Source organism: Pelobates fuscus, chromosome 3, assembly GCF_036172605.1.
Source record: "Pelobates fuscus isolate aPelFus1 chromosome 3, aPelFus1.pri, whole genome shotgun sequence".
Taxonomy (NCBI): domain Eukaryota; kingdom Metazoa; phylum Chordata; class Amphibia; order Anura; family Pelobatidae; genus Pelobates; species Pelobates fuscus.
In genome coordinates this window covers 202218531-202237319 of record NC_086319.1, presented here as the reverse complement: position 1 = coordinate 202237319, position 18789 = coordinate 202218531, and the positions used below count along the sequence as shown (strand labels likewise).

The window sequence follows — 18789 nt, the reverse complement described above, 5'->3', positions numbered from 1 at the left end:
CATAGCCGTCCAAGTCATTGCCAGCAGGGGGGAGTGCCTGGTACTCCCCCTGCTACCTGAAAATAAGATAAAATCTGTTCAATCAGTGTAAAAATAAATAATATATACTTGGATCATATATATATTCATTATATATATGATCTAAGTGTATATGTATGTATATGTATACACACATATGTACACATACACTGTCTACGTGTATTTTAATATTTATATATAAATATATATATATATATATATATATATATATATTCAAAATACAAGTCCAATGATATTGATTAAATATATATATAATTTTCATTTTATATATAATAAAAAAATATATATTCATGTGTAATTTCGTTCTAACTGTATTTTAAAATTTATATATATATAGATATCAAAATACATGCAGAACGAAATAATATAGATCTATATACAAAAGTATATACGCCTATATCCCTTAAAAGAAAAATTATATATATAATAATTCTACGTATATATTTATGTAATAATTTTACATAATTAGGTCATTTTATTAATTACAATTTACATGACATGCCTCACAACCCAGGCCGAAAGTTCAGGGAATTTAAATTTTCTAGCACTATATTTAACCCTATAACTTTCCAAGACACCATAAAACCTGTACATGGGGGTTATTGTTTTACTCGGAAGACTTCGCTGAACACAAATATTAGTGTTTCAAAACAAAATTTATTACAACGACTATATCGTCAGTGACAGTGACATTTTTTGCATTTTTCACACACAAATGTCACACTGACGATATTGTTGATACGTTTTACTGTTTTGAAACACTAATATTTGTGTTCAGCGAGGTCTCCAGAGTATAACAGTACCCCTCATGTACAGGTTTTATGGTGTTTTCAAAAGTTACAGCGTCACATATAAGGCTTGCGTTTCAGTTTTTTCACATTAAAATTCGCCAGGTTGCCTTTGAGACCGTACGGTAGCCCAGGAATGAAAATTACCCCCATGATGGCATACCATTTGAAATAGTAGATAACCCAGGGTATTGCAAATAGGGTATGTTCAGTTTTTTTTAGTAGCCACTTAGTCACAAACACTGGCGCAGATTTGCGTTCAAATTTGTTTTTTGCATTTTCAAATATTAACACTAACTTTGGCCAGTGTTTTTGACCTACTAAAGTGGCTACTAAAAAAGACTGAACATACTCCATTTGCAATACCTTGGGTTGTCTACTTTTGCAAATGGTATGCCATTATGGGGGTAATTTCAATGTGAAAAAACTGAAATATGTAACACACTATAGTTGACCCTGTAACTTCCCAAAACACCATAAAACCTGTACATAGGGGGTACTGTTTTACACATGAGACATCACTGAATACAAATGTGTATGTTACTGCAGTAAAAGCAAACCGTATTTTGACATTCACAGTTAAAATGTCACGTAGAACTAAAATATTTGATGTTAAACGAAAGCCTTGTTTCCCCTGAATAAAATGATATATAATAAGGGTGGGTGCATTTAATATGAAAGCGGTGAATTACGGTTGGACAGACATATAGCGCAAATGCCAGGTTTTGTTTACATTTTGTTTCGTTCACAACTTGTACATTTGGCTGTGGTCTTAAGGGGTTAACCCCTTAACCAACAAATGTAATACATGGCATTTTTTACAAATTGATTTCCAAATACCTTATGTCGGCACTGAATGCCCTGCTGTTTCTTTGGCTGTCCCATGCAGCCGCGTAGCCTTTAGCGGAGTGGGACATTCCATCTTGGAATAGGATCCTTGTAGAACATACTGCTGTGATGGCATATACAAATGTTTTGTTAAGGATTAAATTATTGGCAATATATTTCTGTGACAAACCGCTTGTATGTGTGTTTTGGTTCTGAATTTAAATACCCATTTCATTCCCACAATCCTTTGGAGTCAAACATGGTTCTTGTGGCTAAATCTGTTTAAAGCTTTCCATGTTTCGGGATTTGCATTTCATAGAAATGAGAATAGATGTAGATATGTCTATCTTATTTCTCTAGTTTCAGTAACTTTCATGTGGAGTCACTGACGGTTTATTTTCTCTGTTGCAGAAAACACACTTTGCAATATTGGTGTTTTTGATTTACAGCAGAAAAAGATGTGTTCAGTATCCACTTGGCAAAATTGTGTAACTTTTCAGTAAACGTGTGTCCTCATGCAGAACAAAGATAAACAATGGAATGAGTGTAAATCCTCACTGACAGATAAACAAAGAAATATGATACCCTTCCATAATGTTAAAATACAAATGTAAATCTTAAAGGAACACTCCAAAACAAAGTGATGGAGTGCCTATGGTGCTAGAAGTGCACTGGCACACCCATAATAAGTAGCAAACCGTTAAGTGTATCCCTGTGCACCACTTCTTGCCTCTTCCACTGTCAGGACTCCATGGAATTTTGTCCTGGCGCCTGGGATTTGTGAGCCCGTTCTCTCCGAGGTGGGCAGGAGGCCTGCTGTGCATTTTGTTAGCTAGCAGCGAGGGAGCTATAATCTTCCTGCTCTGCTCCCTCGCATGCTGCTTGGTGATACCGGAATAGAATGTCACTCTGCTCCCTCGCCGCCCACAATACATTGTATTAGAAGATCAAGATAAGCTAGAAAGGCAGACAAAAATGGAATGTCATTTCGAAACATAGGAAGAGGACCAGAACAGAGCGTCATAAGACTGGTAAACAATCAGGGATGTGTAGGCAAAGTACAGGGAGAATGCATTAACCAGAGGGAAATGTGAATGAAGAGACGGGGCAGTAAGCCTGGTTAGGACAATGGTTCACAAACTAGTCCTCAAGACACCCTCTACCAGTCTATTACTTAGTTGTGTCTAAGGTGTTTTTAGAAAAGAAAAGGGGGGGGGGGGGGGGGAAGCGAGCCCACCTTCAACACAACTGGGTAATCCCTAAATCCTAGACTAGTAAGCATGCCTTGAGGACTGGTTTGGTAACCATTGTTGGGACATTGATTCCATTTCCATTGTTATCATAGTTATACTGAACAAGAAAACATTCACTAACTGTTGTGTTCTGGATAAAATGTGGAACCTGAAGGTAAAACTGGAATTTGGAGAAGGAATGGGCTTTTGTTTTTGTTCGTTTAAAGGTATTACGCTGCATTTATAGGCCTATTCCCTGTACAGTGACTGGTTTAGCTATGCTTGCTAGGTTAGCATCCACTTACCATTTTGCAGGAGCAACCAAAACATTTGTTTGAGGGAATGGAGTATTCCAAAGAAAAGTTACTTGCACACTATCCCAAATCCCTATACACATTTAAATAACGAGAGGTTGTTTACTATCAATCCAATGGCAATTAAAGTGTAAGCTCACCTGCCATGTCAAGGCAAAACCTCTTGGGTGAGTCCTACATTAACAATTCACCTTGCTTTTTTCAGCTTAAATATACAATATCTAATGAGACACATATGGGTATTTTATATTCACTGTTTAGTAGATATACTTAAAGTAAAAACTTGCATGCATTTATTCTATTATTCTATTGGGCAATATCTAAAAGCAGCTTCCAAAAGCTGCAATGTTCTTGTCTGCTGCCTTTGCAAGCCCTCCTTCTTCTCCAGCTCAAATTTTCTGTTGCTGTCCAATCACAGATTTTGCAATGCAGCTCAGTGTGACATTTGTGCAAGGCAGGTACTCTTGGCAATTTTCTGCCTCTTGAGTTTAGCTCCACTGAGCTAACCAAACCAGGAATTAACAGGACCAGTTGTCTAACAGCCAGGAGGGCGTACCAAGGAGATTTTTATAATTTCTATTGAAATCTGCATTATTTTTGGTGGGTTAAAAAAAAAATAAAGGACACACTCTTCACACATGAAGCATTTCAGTAAGATAAAGTGCTTTAGGTGCCCAGAGTGTCCCTTTAAGCATAGAAAAGTATGGGAGAAGAAGGGAATATGGGAGAGAAGTACAATCTAGGGCTGCCATGGAGCAGAGAGTTGTGTGCAGACTTAATAGGCTAGGGATAACTTAATATCAGTACCTGGGTGTATACATTTCACCCACACTAAACTGTGGTAAGAAACACATTTTGGAGCAAAGAGAGAGCCAAGTATTCTGACTATTTAGCCCAGTTGTTCTCACAACAAATTTGTGGCTGCGTAGATGGCATTAGTGTGTGATCCCTAATAGGCTCCAGAGGGACCATGTGGAGGTGGTCAGTTTCAGGGTTAAAGGGCAGAGCCACTGCCATGAACACTTTTAATGTATTTTCCCTGGTGTTTGCTATCAGTGTTTTCTTTGAGTTCTCTTTTGTTATGTAAATAATCGGACATTTCAAGTTATCACCTAACTACAGTAACAGAATTTTTTTCACCCATCAAATTAACAGGACCAGAACTCACAACCTGGTGTTCCCCGTCTTCCTGTTTCGTCATCAGGACCAGGTGTGGGCACACAACCATCAGCAGTCACTATGGCTGGTAACCACAATAATGGCTACCTGAACAGCCAGCAGCAAGCGGTAATGAAGCAGCAGTTAATGATGGAGCAGAAGCAAAGGGAGCAGAAGCAGTTACTAATGGAACAAAAGCAGAGGGAGCAGTACCACTTAATGGGACAAAGACAGCAGCAACAACTATTGGCTGAACAGGTATTTTCTGTTTGTTTAATTCTGTAATATTTGTTTTATGACCAACAACTTGCTAGGATTATCATAATTTCATGGAAATTGCCTGACCCTCATTTCCTGAAACAGTTAATGGCTTATATTGCTATTTCTACCCATATGCATTTACCAAAATCCTTTTAGAGCTTGTACTCATAGAGCCTGCTGCATCCTTCTATTTCTACTTCCTGCATAATGAGAGTGGGGATTGGTAATGCCTGGTTTAGTGTGTCCTTTTACCGTCAGACCCAGCACTACAATAGAAATACCCTAGAGAATATATTACTCTGAAGTGTCTAGCTGGCAGTTATTGACATTTTCAGGAGGGAGGGGTAGAGTGTCTCCCTGAGTCAGAATCTGCAACATTGTACTAAACTGCTGCAGTTCAGGACAGAAACTACCTCTCTAATAAGCTGGTTGTTTAATAGTAAATGTATTCTTTACTCACATTTTGCATTATATGTAGCAGTATTTGTTACTATAGCATGAATTGTCAAACTCAAGGCAATTTACTTTCCGGCTTAAATTTTAAACCAATAACATACAATTTTGGTGTAAAATTTGAAGTGCACTTTAAATTCCCTAAAATGCACACTTTAGTAAATAACCTTAAATCGATTCCTCTTCTCTCTCTCTCTCAGGATCTGTTCTTCTTTTCTTCTTTTCTTCCTATCTGCTATAGTTTTCTTTAAAACTTAAGAAAAAGTAGGGACTATTTCTCTTCTGGAGGTTTCCTACGCAGTGACCAGCGGTGACCACAGAGGAGCAAAGTGTGCTTCGTTTCCGGTGGTCACAGCAATTTTCCCATGATCCTTGGCTTTCCTCCTTGTTCCCACGATGCTGTCACTTAGACAGAACGCCGGCAAAACTGCCGAATTGCGTTCTAACAGTTTCTCCATTCGTGTTAGAACGCAATTCGGGACTTTGTTCGGATCGGAATTTCATTCGAACGAATGAAACTCCGATCCTATTCATTGCTGTGGCTGCATCTTGCAGCCTTTTAGTAGATCACTCCCTAATACCGTGGGAATTAGGGAGTTATCTACTAAAAGGCTGAAAGACCTAAATTGGTCTTTCAGCCACATTTACTAATACTAAGTAAAGATTACTTAGTATTAGTAAATTATGCCCCTGCTCGCTATACTGCGAGTAGGGGCATGTCTAGTAAGCAGTGAGCAGCTTGTTAAAAAAAACACAACCCCCCCCCCCCCCCCCCCCCAAAAAAAATTAACCGCTCCCCCCTTCTGCCCGGGCCCCCTAAATAACAAATAGGTGGGGGGGGGGGGGGGACCTATTGTCTTCCCCCGGCCCCCACCCCTCACCCATGGGCGACGGGTGGGGGCTATAAATAACAATGGGGCGGGGCTACTGTCCTCCCCTCCCCCGGCCCCCACCCCTGCGCGGCGGGTGGGGGCCCTAAATAAGGATATGGGGGTAGACCTTCTGTCCTCTCCCCCCCCCCCCCCCCCCTAGCCCCCACCCCTGAGCGATGGGTGGGGGCCCTAAAAAACAATAAGGGGGGGGAACCTACTGTCCCCCCCCGGCCCCCACCCCTGAGCGGCGGGTGGGGGCCCTAAATAAAAATCCCCCCCAATCAAGGTGACTAGAGGTCCCAAGCCCCTAGTCACCCCCCACCCAAATAAAACTATCCCCTACCTACCCCCCTCACCCTAAAAATAGTGAGGGGGAACTAAAATAACTAACCTGTAAACAAAAATTAAACTTGCCATTTGGCGTCTTCTTTTTTCTAAAATCTTCATTTTTCAGCCCCAAAAAAGGCCAAATAAAAAGCCAACATACCCGTCGAACTTAAAATGAAATAAACCCGAGCGCCCAAAAAAATCCAGACGAAAAAGAAAAAAACCGACGCTAAAAAAAATTAATCCATCTTCATCCATGGAGGGCTCCGCGCAGACTGAGCCCTGCAGGGTGGGGGAAGGCTTATAAAGCCTTGCCCCGCAATTAGACTAAGAACACTCTTGTTGGTTTAAGCCAATCAGAGTGCTCTTTGTCATTTTACACAGCGTGGGAAAATTCCAAAGAACTTTCCCACGCTGTGTAAAATGACAGAGCACTCTGATTGGCTTAAACCAACCAATCGGTGTTTTGTCTAATTGCAGGGCGGGGAAAGGCTCTATAAGCCTTCCCCCGCCCTGCAGAGCTCAATCTGCGCGGAGCCCTCCATGGGTGAAGATGGATTCATTTTTTAGCGTTGTTTTTTTCTTTTTCATCTGGATTTTTTTTTTTTAGTTTTGGTTTTTTATTTTATTTTAAGTTCAACGGGTATGATGGCTTTTTATTTGGAGTTTTTTGGGGCTGAAAAATGAAGATTTTAGAAAAAAGAAGACTCCAAATGGGAAGTTTAATTTTTGTTTACAGGTTAGTTATTTTATTCCCCCCTCACTATTTTTAGGGTGAGGGGGGTAGGTAGGGGATAGTTTTATTTGGGTGTGGGGGGGGGAGGTGGGTGACTAGGGACTTGGGACCCCTAGTCACCTTGATTGGGGGGGGGGGGGGGGATTTTTATTTAGGGCTCCCACCCGCCGCTCAGGGGTGGGGGCCCGGGGGGACAGTAGGTCCCCCCCCCCCCCCCTTATTGTTTTTTTAGGGCCCCTCATATTGACCCCCATAGAATGAGGGGGGACCTTGGGGGGCTTAGGAAGTGGTGGTGAGCACTGCTCCCTGCCGCTTCTATCTTTACGTATTACAAGGAGGGAGCTGCGTGCCGGTAGCTCCCTCCTTGTAATAAACTGAACGAACAGACGAACACTGATACTCAGTGTTTGTTTGTTCGTCTGATTTTTCTATTCATTCATTCATTAGTCTGTCTGATGAATGAATGAATAGATTAAATTCCCGTTCGCATGTCCAGGTGTTTCACTGGGCATGTGCGGGAATCTCAGTCTGTCTAGTGTGGGCAGATGTGTCCTACAGGGAATTTATCTACCCACACAAAGATGGCGGCGCCCTGAATATAGATCGGGGCAGCACATACAGATTAATAAGTAGGTAATCTGGGGGCTTAGGGGCATTTGGGGGTGACTGAGGGGTCAATTGGATGTAGTGGAGGCGGGAGGGGGGTTAAAAAAAAAAAACGGGATTCGGCATGACAGTGCCGCTTTAAAGCTAATTTTTAAGCCAGGCTTTCAGAATTAAATGCCAATAATTTGCATATTAATCCCTTCACCCAGTTCCTATTCCTATTAAATATTTTTACTTGCACTTTCCCTTCTGTTTATGCCTGTCCCACGGTCGGTCAGGACACAGTAGCTGGGCTCCATGGAAGTATTTGCAACCAGACTGGGTAACTGTGGAGGCAGACGCAGATTGTTACCGGGGGGGGACTGCTGCAATGCTGAATAAACACCCGGGATATGTCATACAGCTGACCGATAGGGAAAAAGATTCCTAGGCATAAGTTATAGGTTGATCCAGACCCAAATTCTGTCATTGGGAACGGAGAGGTGGTGTTTCCATTTAATCCACTGGATTGTTTTAATTACCCATTGATTTGGGAATAAAAGCGGACTTTCTCTAACCCCTTCGCATCAGCACTCATTGAATACATGATTTGTATAATTGCAAATTATATTTGTTTATTGCTAACTAATTTTATTTGCAATTTATGCTTTTTATTACTGCTGAAAGTCACAGCTCAGCAACACTACAGCCACTATGCGAATAAGAGTTGATTCACTGAAGCAGCTATTCTCATCCGAGCTGCTATTTCCAAATTGGAGTGGGGACAGAGGGCATCAGCAGTTTCTCCTACAATTTTCACACTTACTTAAGAGTGCTGCTCTCTGGTGGAGAGAGCTGCCTGTCTTCTGTTTCTCTGATATTTGTTATGATGATGACTCTGGGCAGGGCTGCAGCCTCTACTTTTACATGGGATGTGTAGACACAATGTATCATTCATTTCCTTTACCTACTGTAGCATATTATGCTGTGCTCATACAGCTTGGCTCTTTCCTCTGCAAAAGTAAATTTCTTCAATGCCCTCATAACCACACTCTCCCGCAAACCCAAACGACTATTTTACACATTTAACTCTCTTCTTCGCCCTATTCTTCCTCCACCTACTAACTTGACCACCTCAGACTTTGTAACTCACTTCACTGACAAGATCTCTACAATCAGGGAAGAGATCTCTCCTCTTTCTTCTTCCCCTTACAATACTTCCTCTAACCTCACTTCCCGCGCATCTCATCCGTACGCTGTCTTCTTCTCTTTCTCTACCTCTTTCAAACATGCAACTGTAACCCCAATTCTAAAGAAGCCGAACCTTGACCCCCAACTCCCCATCCAACTACCGTCCTATCTCGCTACTGCCTTTTGCGTCCAAGATCCTTGAAAGAGTTGTGTATGCGAGATTGAGACTTCCTCGAGTCTAACTCTCTGCTAGACCCACTTCTGTCTGATTTCCGCGCTAAGCACTCTATGGAAACTGCACTGACCAAAGTATCCGATTACCTACTCTCTGCAAAAATCTCATGGTCACTACTCTATCCTAATTCTCCTTGACCTCTATCCTAATTCTCCTTGACCTCTATCCTAATTCTCCTTGACACTGTTGCTAATGGACAGCTTCTTCTCATCCTCCGCAATATCGGTCTACAAGATATTGCTCTCTCCTGGTTTCTCCTCCTACCTCTCCCAACCCTTTTTCATAGTTTCTTTCTCTGGCACTTTTTCTCCCCAACTCCTCTGTTGGTGTCCCCCAAGGTTCAGTCCTTGACTGCCTCTCTATTTTGAAGTGGATTGCTGCCCACTTCCTTAAACTCAACTTGACCAAAACTGAAATTCTGGTCTTTCCTCCCTCAAGTGTTGCTACTCCTGTATCTGTCTCCCTCCAAGTCAACAGTGCCAACATGAGCTCCACCACGCAGGCTCGCTGCTTAGGTGTTCTCTTTGACTCCGACCTGTCCTTCACGCCCTTATATTCAGTCTATCGCCAAATCCTGCCTCTTCTATCTCAAAAACATTGCGTGCATCCGACCCAACATAACGCCAGATGCCACTAAGGTGCTATTCCATTCCACTGTCCTTTCTCACCTTGACTGCGGGCGGGGGGGGGAGGAGCTCAAGGGTTGCCAGCCGGCCAACTCTTAGGCCCCCGCCCGGTTGCCCGTACAGTTTCTATTACAGGCAACCAGCAAGGGAGTTCTGATCTGTGAGCTCTTCCTGCTCATCTCCCTTGGGCGACCCACAGTGATGACGTCACTCCAGTGCCCGGCATCACTAAGCGGCGCGCGAGAAGATGCTGAGCCGCAAGATCATACCTCCCTCACTGCCTATTTTGCACACCACCTTCCTCCCCTTCGCCCTTTCCTGCTCACCCCCCTATCCTGCCTGCACAGCGGCCAGCCAAGCAGCCTCACTGGACCCAAAGTAAAAATCTACCCAGCTCTCGCGAAGGTAGTTAGGCTGGGTGGATTTAAACTAAAATAAAAGTAAATCATTATTTGGAAATGAATGTGCGTGTGTGTGCCCGTGCCCCTGTGTGTGTGTGTGTGTGCCCGTGCCCCTGTGTGTGTGTCAGTGAGTGCCTGTGTGTGTCTCATGCCGGGGACAGCACAAATTAAAAATACACCACTGTGTGAGTGGTGACCTTCAGTACCTATCTAATGTGCTAAAAAATGGTATTCAATGCTATTTTTTTTTTCCTGTTTTTTTTTTTTTTTTTTTTTTTATCCACTCTTGTATTCCTAACCATAACTTAATAGGATCCCCCACCATCCAGTGATTAATGAGTGAAAACAAAACTTTTTTTTTTTCTTCACTTGCCTATCTCCAGCTCCTCCTAGCACAAAGTCATGGCAGTAGTGGTACCTAAAACGTATGGTCGTCGAGTGCCAAATGTGCATTAAAGCTTTCCCAGAAGGGGAATTTGAAGACATTGGACAGAGTTTCACACAATAAAACACCACTACAAGAGGGTGGACTTAACATAGCAATTTAATCATTGCAGTTTCTCAGTAACTAGTGTTTTACACTGCAGGGAAAGATACAATGAGATTAAGGGGTCTGGGTACATATAGTGACTCTTTAAGTGTTTATCTGCAAGGTATGTTTTCAACTACATGTGTTTGTGACTGATTGTAAAAAAAGAAATAAAATGTGTTTACAGGAAAAGCAGAGACACCAACAGGAGCAACAATTACAGCGGCATTTGACCAGACCTCCACCTCAATACCAGGATCAACCTCAGAGCGCATATCCACAGCAACAAATTGGTCCTTTTCCAGGTAAAATGTGTTCTGTGTTCATTGTTAGAAATTGTTTATTTAACACTACCTTTGTCTCCTGAAATTCCATTTGAGCTTGGTGTATTTGATAAATTGAGAGCAAAACTCAAAACATTATCTGCACATTATCCAAAATGGCTATGTGAATTTTAAACATTTAAAAAAAAATAAAGCCTAGCACATTATACAAGTTTGGGGTTTGTTTTTTCACTTTTTGTGGTCTTTGCAAATTTTTCCAAAGACATCATATGGTGAATACTGTGTTTCCTTAGCTCCCCATGCTTCATCAGTGCTGTACTCTCTCATGTGTGCAAGACAACAACACTGAAGTTTATAGAGTAGACTGTGGGACAAAGCTACAGGGTTATTTGTATCTGATCTTTTTACGGATGCAGCATGTAAATCTTATATTGTGCCTTTGCAATTTGCCACAAAATTATCATCCAGAATTTTCTTAAAGGGGCACTTCAAGCACCAAATATTATTTTAAAATACCTCTTAGATTTTGGTTTATTAATATCATGTAACTTTTACATGCTCAAATTTGTAGTGGTTTTTTTTGTATGTGTTGGGTAGTAGTGGATATTATGTGTTGCTAAATGCTGCTTCATAAGCATTCCCTCACTCCCAAACCACTAAAGAATTGCTTAAATGTTTACATACACAGCTCAGCAACTGACAATACTATACAAACTACTACATGTGTCGTCTTTATTGTGGATTAAATTAAGTGTTTCATTGTATATTACTCTGTTTGATTTAAAACCTGATTTTGACCTCTTACCAATGCGCTAATGGGCACCCACCGCAATAAACAGACACCCCCCGGCACAACACTAATCCCCACCTGGAACGGGCGAGAGAGGACGAAAAAGGCTATCAAACATTTAAAAATTGGATAGTCCCTGCAAACATGTTATAATTGTTACTCAGACTAATGTTATGTATTCAAAGTTATGCTAACATGTAATATTGTAACCACCATGCTTTATCCACAAAAATAAAGAATTAAAAAAAAAAATGATTTTGAAAGGAACACTCCATTAAAGTGTGGGGTTTTCTTTCTTTTAATAGACCGTTAACAGCTTAGTAGATATATCCCCAAAGTACAAAAAACTCTTTCGAAAGGAGCAGACCTTCCTTTCCTTTGATAGCATTCTACTCTTTACCCAGCTGAAAGAATTGATGATAAAACTAGCTTCCCAGGATTTGATGGTTGATTACAGCAATCACTTTGTGTAGTTTGCTAGACTTTAAAATCTCTTTGCATATGTATGTGTAACTCATTGCATAAAGCAATGCACCATATGGGTTAATGTAACCTGCTGTAGAAAGAACCAGTTACACCTTAACTAGTTCAGTTTGAGCACAGTTTGATCTGTGCATGTTTACAATTGGGCTTATTACATATCCGTTACATATCAGTTGAATGTGTGAGATGCAAATAATCAGTGCAGATTTAAGCGGACAATATGGAAAGTTTGAATAATTGTTTAATATGTAGCACAAGCAGTTTTCAGTGTTATTTGTAATGTAAATATAAAGTATTATCTGGTCTGTATTTCAGGGTCTTCTTCAGTGATGCCTGCAGTAAACAATCTGAATCATCCCTCCTCTGGAAGTCCACGTATGTTTTCACAGGCACAGCCAATAATTCAGATTGGTGGTGGACATGCATCTGTGCCACAGTTGCCATCTGGTTCGAACTCCCAAGACAGGGCTGTTAAACAGTACCCCAATTTGCAGAGCGTGCAGCGAGGTGCCTTGTATAACATGGGATCTGGTATTCCACAAATGGTGCCAAATCATGGAGCTCAAAATAACATACCTAATGGACAGCCTCAAATTCAGAGGTCAACAAGTATGGGTCAAGGAAACAGTCTTCCTGCTGGTTATGGACAGAATCCTATGGGAAATGCTGGCTTGCAACCTCAGCACAGTAAAGGAGGAATGAATCCTGCGCTGTCTAAGGCTCAACTTCCAAGAATGCCTGCAGCAATGGTTTCACAGAACCCTGTGTGGCAGCATCAGGGCATGCAAAATATAAATAACCAGGCTCAAGGAAATAATGTCTTGGGTGCATTTACAGCTGCCAATGCTGGATTTCATCTCCAGCAGAATCATCACAAAATGGCAAACCAACAGTTTGGACAAGGCTTGTCACAGGTTGGCCTTGGGGCTAATCGACCTATGACATCAATAAACACGAACGTCCCTGGTCAGATGATACCAAATCTGACAACCCAACAAAGGACAAATCCTGCTACTCAACAGTCTGCACCCAACCAGCAGGTATTACAAGTGATGAACCAAGCAGTGCCAGAACTGGCACCCTTTAGCCAAAATCCTGGTCAGCAAATGAGTAATCGAGCTGGTCTTCATTGTAACCAGAATTACCAGGTGAGATCGACAAGTCAGGAACTGCCGTTTGGGTATGGCAGTCAGTCTGGAAATGGTGCATTACAGAATTTATCTGGGGATGCTGATTTGTTGGACTCTTTATTAAAAAACAGGACTTCAGAAGAGTGGATGAATGATTTGGATGAGCTGCTGGGGAATCATTGATACTGCGTCTGTTCCTTTTTTTATATATATATATATGTTAAACATTTTAGTACATTTTTTATAAAAAAAAAAATATGAAAACTAAAATGTGTATTACATTTGGACCAAAAAAAAAACCACAACAATAAACTGTGCCATTGAGATGTCACTGAAGCTGGAATACAAAATGGGGTTCCTGCTTAATCCCTACTCTCTGTAGACAATGCCTGGAGCATGTTAATTTTAATTTTCCTTACCACTGCCTATCTTCTGTCATTAATCCTGACAGGATCCTCTTGCCATCTTTTCAGATGCCTTATGTTTATTACAAGCACGTGGAGCGGTGTGTGGGAGCAAAAGGTGATCAGTAGCAAAAAATGTTTGTTGGATTCTTTGTTTTCTTTAGTGTCCCCCCAATGTCTATTTCTCTCATTGCTAAATTAGAACTCCCACACCATGTACCCTGGCTGGTGCCAGTTCATCATGTTTACCCGACGAGCTCACATCTCGCCTCTACTACCAGCAATGCACTTGCTCCCAATAGAACACAGTTCACATCACTCACTGTCAAGTAAAGGCATTGTAGCCATCTTTTTATATGTTTTGTTTCTTTTCATTGGTTTTCAAATTATAAAAAGGCTAATAAGATGAAAATACTCACTTGTATGTTTTCCCTCCTAGTTTAAATATCTTTGCACAGAATAGTTTATACAGAACATCTGTGATGTTCTATTCATCATTTTTTCTATAGAACTTTTTTTTTTTTTAGAATACATGTACCTAATGGACTTGGGGCATATAATTCAATGACCTGATCAGTGATCATGACTGTACGTTAGTGACAATACAAATTGAGTAATTATCACTCCACTGCTGGCTGTACTCTCCATTTCCTACCTTCATGTTTTAACAAAGAATTGTCAGTACACTTCCCCCGCACTTTGCACTTACAATAACACCCCTGTAATTTATTACATTAACGAGATTGCAAGGGTGTTACTACTATGAGCACTGTGTGAATTTGGATCTCATCCCTGATTAATTTTTTTTTCTCTTCTCTTATTAAATGTTAAATAACTATGCACATGATGACTGAATTTCCATTGTTTCATAGAAAAGGGGATAGGAAATATATTTTCTGTTCATATGTGATGGTTGCATTTATTTTTTATTTTTATGAGCTTTGATGGATTTGTACAGATACTATTGCTACCATCTCAACTGCTTTACAGCTTCTGTATAACTCTTGTTTTACATGCTGGCTTAGCACTGCTAATTCTATTGCTCAGTACTTGTGTGTAATCTGTTACTCTAGAGGGCGCCGCGGAAACACTTTAATATATTTAATTTTTTTTTTTTTTTTCATTTTTTTTAAGAACAAACTCTCTATCACAAAAACATTGCTCCAATTTTGAAACTAAATTTGCACTTCCCTGCCTCCTTAACACTAACCTATTAAGACTATTTCTAAAGATTTCTGGTGAATTTGAACACTTTCTATTTTGTTTTATAGTGCAAGGGTGCTGGAGTAAAATAAACATTAGCAGACTGTTTTCTAGAATTCAATGAATACATTTCCATCAGTGGATGTACCAGGCCAGTGGTTGTAGTATTTTCTTATTAAAATTAACTCGTTAAGCAACATAAAGATGGCAAATCTCTAATTCACACCTTTCATTCCCAAGCAAAAAAGGGTTGTCCATGATGGGGGGCCACCAGCTGTTCTCCAATGGGGTATAAGCCATACTTCACATTTAAAACATGTAAAAGTACACTGAACACCAACACCATTTGAGTGCATTTGATTGGTATTGATTTCAAATGCATGCTCTATTTTTTCTTTTCGATCAGTTTAGTCCCCCCTCTCTGCCACATAATTTTTTACCCTTATTCTTGCCTCATCTTTTTGCAAAGCACTTTTCTTTATTAGAGAAGTACTGTGAGCACATACTCTGCTCAGCCGGTAGAGACTTGTATGAATGGAAAATGTCAAATTTTCCCCTTAGCATGGTTTTGAAATGCTGTCCAAAGAAGTGGCCAGTGATTGGCGGGGATGAATTAAAGCCATCAGCTCAGCTCACACTGATCTCTTGGGGGCTGATCTACACTGCATACCTTCCAGTCAGGAAGACCATTTGTGAAAATGCACTTAAAGGGACACTATAGGCACCCAGACCACTTAATAATGGTCTGGGTGGCACTGTCCCTGTCAGCTTACCCTTTCAATAGTAATTATGGCAGTTATTGAGAAACTGCAATAATTACCTTTCAGGGTCAACTCCACCTTTAGTATTTGTCTATCTAGCATGAGGACATCCAACAATGGCTAAAACCCGATAGGAAAGCATTGATTCAATGCTTTCCTATGGGGTTATAATTATGTGAGCGAAGCAAACACATGCGCATTGGATCCCTGTCAGCTGACGGGGGGAGCGAAGGCTAAGCCTGACAGAGCACTGAGGGACATCCGTGCTTGATTCAAGCAAGTGACGGTGTTTAACCCTTTCTGCGCTGCTTAGGGAGCACTATAGGATTACTATAGTGCTAAGAATACAACTTTGTATTCCTAGCCTATAGTTTCCCTTTAATGAAGCAGTTTTGGTGTATATATCATGCCACTGCAGTCTCACTGCTCAAATCTTAAATTACTTTGTTTATACAAACCTTGACACACCTCCCTGAATGTGACTTATACAGCCCTCCTAGACACTCCTGTAAAAAGTAATCTAATGTTTAAAGGGATCTTTAAAACCCCTTTAGCTATTTAACTGAATCCAGCGGTGGGTCAGGCTCCACCCACGCTCCTCCCCTTGCGAAGGAGACCTAGGGCGCATGCGCGGCATTGGCCGCACGCGCATTAGACCTTCCCATAGGAAAGCATTATTTAATGCTTTCCTATGGGGAAAATCTGACACTGGACCTGAAATGTTTTAAATTGCAGCAGTAAGTGCAAAAGGGTCACAGCACCCAGGCTACTTAAAGGGCCACTCTAGTGCCAGGAAAGCATACTCGTTTTCCTGGCACTAGAGTGCCCTGAGGGTGCCCCCACCCTCAGGGACCCACTCCCGCCCGGCTCGGGAAAGGGGTAAAAACTTACCTTTTTCCAGCGCTGGGCGGGGAGCTCTCCTCCTCCTCTCCTCCTCCGTTGCTCCCCGTCGGCTGAATGCGCACGCGCGGCAAGAGCTGCGCGCGCATTCAGCCAGTCGCATAGGAAAGCATTCATAATGCTTTCCTATGGACGCTTGCGTGCTCTCACTGTGATTTTCACAGTGAGAATCACGCAAGCGCCTCTAGCGGCTGTCAATGAGACAGCCACTAGAGGATTAGGGGGAAGGCTTAACTAATTGATAAACATAGCAGTTTCTCTGAAACTGCTATGTTTATAAAACAATTAGTTAACCCTAGCTGGACCTGGCACCCAGACCACTTCATTAAGCTGAAGTGGTCTGGGTGCCTAGAGTGGTCCTTTAAATTAACTGAAGTGGTCTGGGTGCCTACAGTGCCCCTTTAAAGGACCAAACTTCTGGAATAAAAGGGAATCATGACATGTCACACATGTCATGTGTCCTTAAGGGGTTAAACTTCCGTTATTGCACAGGATGATGCTGCAGACCCTGCAAGGGCCTCCTATGCGTAATGTAAAGTATAATTTACAGAGCAGATGATAAAAACGTCTGAAACATGTTAAAATCTGATTGAAAAGAAAACCATTTTTTTTCATGCAGACTTTGTCAGTCACAGCCATGAGAGGTGTCGCTAGGGTTGCTTAAACGGAACCAAAAGTAATTTACCTCTTAAATGGCAGAGAATTGAGCAGTGAGTTTGCAGGGGAATGATCTATACACCAAAACTGCTTCATTAAGTTGTTTTGACGTCTTTACTATCCCTTTAGGTGTGTTTCTTGAGTGCTGTACAAAGCTAACCCTAAACTTTAGAATAATCAGAGCAACACATGATTTGCTGATTAGGCTAAGTTTTAAGGAAGAAAGGTTCTTAAAACATTGATTTTCCTGCATGGACAATAGGACAATTAAACATTGAGACATTTATTTTATCAATTTCTGTTCATTTTTCAACTCTAATTTTTTTTTAAGCCTACAGTAGGGCTTAACTAGATGTAAAATATTATTGATTAAATGGCAGTTTAAAAAGTCCAAGATGCTGCTTGCCAACATTTGTCATTGCAGCTGCTTATTTGCCATCGTTCCAATGATACCCAGGCAGCCATTGGATTATTCTACACCTTTTTCTGTTGTATGCAGGTTATTTGTGGTTGGTTGTTCTACTAGCACATTTACAGCTCGCAGGCAATCTCTCCTCTAGTAAGAAAACTATAAATACATTTTTAAAAATATTCTTTCCGACTGTAAAGGTAAACCGGTTTTAGGTTTGTTTTTTGAGCGACAAACTTACTGGTTTTGCATTTGTGAATAGCCTGTTTTACTCTAGCACATGATTTTCTTTCTCGGTTACACGTAAACGGCACTAAAGGGGCATTTCTTCCTTTGACTGTTTTTTTTATTTCCCCCCCCCCCCCCCCCCCCCCCCCCCCTCCTTTGCCTTACTGTGTGCTTTGTCCGTATATCAAAGATTGATAAATACTAATGTGTTGGCACTCTCTACAAACCCCAAAAAAGTATAAACAATCTGATAAAAAAATATCGCACTCTGACACTTAAATGTGTCTAATGATGACAAAGTATTTGAATTATGCAAAATGTAATCAATCAGTAATTTTCAAATATTTTGAAATTATCTATACAGAATTGCCACACACAGAATGGTTCAAAAAAAACGCAAGCAACCTCAATCATATGGTACAACCCTTACTTATAGCAACAATTCATCTTATGTGCACATCTCATATGTATATCTCTGTAATTTAGTTAATGACAATCCCCATGCCTGGTGGATCCACCAATTTATACTCTACTGTTGGATAAAAAGTACTCTCTCAGTAGGTAGATATCTAACAGTCTAATCAGACCAAAAAAAGTCAAAAAAAATTTGGACGGAGTACAAAAAAACTACAAAATAAAAATTGACACTCAGTAGAAAAACTTTTACGAAATGAAAAAAATTGGTAGATGGACCATATGTAGGCAAGTGTTTTTTTGTTTTGCTTTCTCACTGTAGTGGAGAATGTGGTTTTCTTTCTATATAGCTGGAAACAAGTAGTGTGTAGATGGATAATATCAGTGTTCCTCCAGTATTTAGTAATCAGGGCTGTAAAGATGGATGGTGCCAGGATCTCCGTTTCTGTCCAGCCTGTAGCAATCTCAGCTGCGCGCTCGGGACTATGGCGTCCCTTCTAAGGCCTTGCTAGAAGAACCAAGACCAAGAGGGTATATATAGACTAAGGATC

At 40.9% G+C, this 18789-nt stretch overlaps 1 protein-coding gene across 2 annotated transcripts in view; it reads left to right on the top strand.

Moving 5' to 3' along the window:
- The window catches only part of MAML1 (mastermind like transcriptional coactivator 1), a 71962-nt gene extending 58516 nt beyond the window's left edge, over positions 1-13446 (top strand). For both annotated transcript variants that reach the window (XM_063445414.1, XM_063445413.1), the window contains exons 3-5: positions 4357-4617; positions 10763-10880; positions 12448-13446. In XM_063445414.1, the coding sequence (XP_063301484.1) occupies positions 4357-4617; positions 10763-10880; positions 12448-13445 (1377 nt within the window). In that variant the 3' untranslated portion in view covers position 13446. The remainder of the gene's footprint in view (positions 1-4356; positions 4618-10762; positions 10881-12447) is intronic.
- Positions 13447-18789: the final 5343 nt, after the last annotated feature.